Source organism: Gigantopelta aegis, chromosome 14 (genome assembly GCF_016097555.1).
Source record: "Gigantopelta aegis isolate Gae_Host chromosome 14, Gae_host_genome, whole genome shotgun sequence".
Taxonomy (NCBI): Eukaryota; Metazoa; Mollusca; class Gastropoda; order Neomphalida; family Peltospiridae; genus Gigantopelta; species Gigantopelta aegis.
The window spans coordinates 46,225,323-46,230,322 of NC_054712.1; the positions used below are offsets into that span (position 1 = coordinate 46,225,323).

Genomic DNA, 5,000 nt, shown 5'->3' on the forward strand with positions numbered 1-5,000 from the left:
CATATCTATGAAGGACGGACACTAATGATAATACTGTCAATTTTTGATTGAAATGTGAAAGAAAATGGCAGCATAATCCGATTGCAAATGAGGGTACCCCCTATAATTGAAATCAAACACTCATGGAAACAATTCATTAGTATCCGTTACATGTCATTTAATTCTCGTTAGTCTGTGTATGAGTCCACTAGTTTCACTGGTCTCACTAGTACTATGTGTGACCACCCCGTGCCTGTGTAGCTGCCCTGACCCTCCCGGTCATGGAATTCATCAAGGCATTCACATTCCTCATTGGAATGTTATTCCATTCGTCTACCAAGACATCTCTGGGTTGGGCAAGGGTGATGAGTTTGGACGATTCCTCACTCTCCTGTCCAACGTATCCCACAAGTGCTCGATGTGGGACAGATCGGGGCTGTAAGCGGGCCAGTCGAAGGGGACGATGTTGTTCACTGCCAGGAAGTCCCTACACACTCTTGCAACATGCGGTCTCGCGTTGTCTTGTTACAATGTCAGGTTGTTTTGCTGGACAAAGGGCACGGCGTGAGGCTGCAGGATCTCATCCCTGTATCGGACGGCTGTCAGGTTCCCAGCGATGACCACCAAAGGCGTTTTCTGCCATGGGGAATTCCAACCCAGACCATGACTGTCCCTCTCATCAACGCAAGCGTCAGCAAATCTCTCCCCACGACGTCGATACACGCGACGTCGCCCGTCCGACCGGAAAAGTATGAACCTTCATTCATCCGTGAACAGTACACGCCTCCATTGCATCATGCGGAACCTTTCCGATGCATGTGCACGCAGCCAATTCATCCGACGTTGTCGACTTAATGGCGTCAGAGGGAGACCAACGTAGGGACGACGCGCAACGAGATTGGCCTCTCTCAGCCGATTCCTTACAGTTTTGGGGTGGATGGGACGATTGCAGGTGCCTATGGTGTTGCGAGCAGTTTCGGTGGCAGTAAGATGACAATCGCGCAAATGCGCAAGCCTGATTGCTCGGTCCTCTCGGCGTGGCATTACACGTGGGCGCCCGGACCGGGGACGGTCGGCAACCCTTCCTGTAACCCGTAAACGTATCACAAGACGTTGTATGGTTCGAACATTCACACCAAATTGCACGGCAACTTGTGTATGCGTATGACCTTGCATGAGCTGTGAAATTGCTTGACCCCTCTCAACTTCGGTCAAGCGTGGTATAATGGCAATTAAAGTTTTACCAAATAACGCATTGGATTGTGTTCTGTAACAGGTAACACTACAATGTAGTATGAGTTGTACCCCCGACTTCGTCTGAATCATGCTTTTGCAGGTGCGTTTGGTGATTTTCATTGTCTTGCCATACGCCGCTCCCTATCACACGTCATTGAGTGTGGATTCAGGGTATAATGCACAGTAACCCAATGAGTTATTTGTACCAGTTCCATACAAATCCGCCCACTTATTTAGGAATTTTTCCACAATTTATGACCCGGCGTTTCTTTTTCCTTTCAATATATATATATATATTAAAAAGCTGGGTACCCGCCAGAATTAAATATCTTTTGCAATGTAATATATACATTGTACATTAAAAATATGCCCATACAATAATTACAAACAAATAATTTAATTTACCAGTACAAAACATGTTTTTATGGAAAATCTTTTGAGAACGACTGATGGAGCATGGAGCGTTCAATTGAGACAAACACTCCATAACGCTATTTCAGAAGGATGTTGTCTAGACGTTTTGTCCAAGTCATCTGTGTTGACGCCAACAGCCAACTTGCCAGGTTTTATGGATTTTACGATTAGCAAATAAAGTTAAATCCACGATAATACTTTATTGATGACTGGTCATTGCGTCTTTACTCCGTTTTCATAATAAACATTCTTTTTTCTTTCTTTTTTTGTTTAACGACACCACTAGAGCACATTGATTAAATAATCATCGGTTATCGGATGTCAAACGTTTGGTAATTCAGACTCATAGTCATCAGAGAAAACCTGCTACATTTGTTTTCTAACGCAGCAAGGGACCTTTTATATGCACCGTCACACATTCAGGATAATACGGCCATTGATAGTGGTAGTAGTAGTAGTGGTAGTTGTAGTAGTAGTACTTGTAGTAGTAGTAGTAGTAGTAGTAGTAGTAGTAGTAGTAGTAGTAGTAGTAGTAGTAGTAGTGGATCGGTCTCGGTGGCGTCGTGGTTAGGCCATCGGTCTACAGGTTGGTAGGTACTGGGTTCAGATCCCAGTCGAGGCATGGGATTTTTAATACCGACTCCTACCCTGAGTGAGTGCTCCGCAAGTCTCAATGGGTAGGTGTAAACTACTTGTACCGGCCAGTGATCCATAACTGGTTCAACAATGGCCTTGGTTTGTGTTATCCTGCCTGTGGGAAGCGCAAATAAAAGATCCCTTGCTGCCTGTCGTAAAAGAGTAGCCTATGTGGCGACAGCGAGTTTCCTCTAAAAACACTGTCAGAATGACCATATGTTTGACGTCCAATAACCGATGATAGATAAAAAAATCAATGTGCTCTAGTGGCGTCGTTAAATAAAATAAAACTTTACTTTGGATGGGACGATAAATAGCCCAATGGGTTCACCGACGGGGATCGATCGCAAACCGACCGCGTATCAAGCAAGTGCTTTAACACTGTGTATACGTATAAACGTGATATCCCAAGTTATCATCAGCTGCCTTGATATATAGTGTAAGAACGTCGCCATACATCTTCATGTTTTACAACACAAACCAGTGATCGAGCAGCCCGCTTTTTAAGTGTTAAAACAGAGAATAATGCTACCAACTGCAGCCAACTTTCTGCTCTCACGACTTCTGTGACTGTCCAGTTGCTAGTCTGAGCGCTCTTACAAATAATTTTTTCGTCGCATACAACTCCTACGACCAATTAGTTGTTAATCTGAGCGCAGTTGGGGAAATTACAACGCAGCCGTCATGACAGTTGATAGTCGAAGTCTTGCATAATAAGACATAATACCGTGTGGCGCATATTAACGACAATAGTCAAAGGATACTGAAGGAGCGAGACTATTAGAAAAGTGAAGTGGATGATGTGTTTTAAATGAATAAAGTCTTGTCTTGTCTTGGTAAACAATAACACAAACTCGAGATTCCAGCTGTAACAAAACCCTAAAACAACTTGTCTTTCCGGGAACCCGACGTTGCATAGAAACAACAGGGCGACCTTGTTATTATAAAACAAAATTTAAGTACCATTGTTTTCCCGACCATTTTATTAATATACAAGTCAAAAGAGTAAATGCATAACATTTTATCTGCACCGGTAGGAGTAAATATAGTCTAAATAAATTAAAATACTAACTAACTAACTAACTAACTAACTACCAAATAGAAAAATAAAACATTAAAATAAATAAATAAATAAAAATCAGACCTACCCTACATAAAACTATTTCCAGAAGCACACTTCTTTATTGTTTATTTATTTATTTTATTTATTAATTCTTATTATTTACTTTAAACTATTTTTAGGCCTAACTAACTTACGCGTCAGAACATTCCCATAGGTATCGAGTATGTCGACTTTAGCCCGCGAACAGTCGAAGGTGCCGCCGAGGTTGAGGTTGAGAAACCTGACGGACACGTGCTCGCTGCCGTAGTAGCCGCTGTTGCCCTTGATGTGAACCTCACACTCGACCTGCGCAGGCCAGGCGTAACTGTCCAGCACAAGTCGAACGGCTGACGTCACGAAAATAGTCTGACTGCATTGAGACGATACATAGTCTGAAGATACATGTGTACGTATGAGGTTAATAAATATACATAGATACACATTAACAACAAAAAATAAAAATAAAAATAAAGTATAATAAAATAAAATAAAATAAAATAAAATAAAATAAAATAAAATAAAATAAAATAAAATAATAATAATAGTAATAATAATAATAATAATAATAATAATAAACCCCCCCAAACACACGACAATAACAAAACACACACGCACGTACGCACAAATACACACGATATATTTTGAAATCTAATTTTTATACCACATACTATATCACATTGTGTGAGTGTGTGTGTGTGTGTGTGTGTGTGTGTGTGTGTGAGAGAGAGAGAGAGAGAGAGAGAGAGAGAGAGAGAGAGAGAGAGAGAGAGAGAGAGAGAGAGAGAGAGAGAGAGAGAGAGAGAGAGAGAGAGAGAGAGAGAGAGGGAGAGATAGAGAGAGAAAGAAATATATAAATAAATATATGATTACAGTATTATAAAAAAGTAGACACGACAGTTATTTGTAGTTATTAATTAACATTTTGCTATCAGTCCTTACCTTCATTAGTAATTAATTCATCTCCAATCCGTGATTAATGCCTTTTATACTGAACGATTGCCCATGTTCTTTCACGCCTAGATGTTCTTTGTTTACATATATTTACCAGTTCACACTTTCTGAAGATTGTACGTTTTGTTAGTCGTACTATATTAATAATCCTAGAAGTGACAAACAAAGAATACAGAAATTAATTTAAAAACACTTACAGATTTCTGGCTGGAAAGCAGTAGTAAGATGTAGTGTCAAAACAAGAAGGTATGCGTATATCGCCATCTTTTCACGGTTGTGATTAATTACACTGCACACATAAGTTATGTCACATGACGTTCACGTGACATCCTTATTTACTTAGGTTTGCGGGGGGGGGGGGAGAGATAGGAAAAAATCTGAGTATTTTATTAATTTATGATTAATATTATTCAAGAAAGATTAGGCTACAAAAAACAAAAACAATAACAAAACAACAAAAACAACCAAAAAAACCCCACACAAAAATAAACCCAACAATAAATAATAATAATAATAATAATAATAATAATAATAATAATAATAATAAACCCCTCCCAGAATCGTTTACTAGTACTATAGGACTTTTTATGAGAATGAAAAAAAAGGCCAATATTATTTTTAGAAGAAGATACTACTACTGGATTTTGTAATTGATCAACGTGCTCGTATACGTTTACCCGGC

The 5,000-nt window shown here is 39.7% G+C and overlaps 1 protein-coding gene across 1 annotated transcript in view; it reads right to left on the reverse strand.

The window, feature by feature from the left end:
- LOC121389474 (low-density lipoprotein receptor-related protein 12-like) overlaps positions 1–4,603 on the reverse strand; it is a 9,064-nt gene extending 4,461 nt beyond the window's left edge. Inside the window, exons 1-2 of the mRNA XM_041521121.1 lie at positions 4,516–4,603; positions 3,523–3,759 (exon numbers count right to left, since the gene is read on the reverse strand). Coding sequence (XP_041377055.1) covers positions 3,523–3,759; positions 4,516–4,582 — 304 coding nt within the window. The 5' untranslated portion in view covers positions 4,583–4,603. The remainder of the gene's footprint in view (positions 1–3,522; positions 3,760–4,515) is intronic.
- Positions 4,604–5,000: the final 397 nt, after the last annotated feature.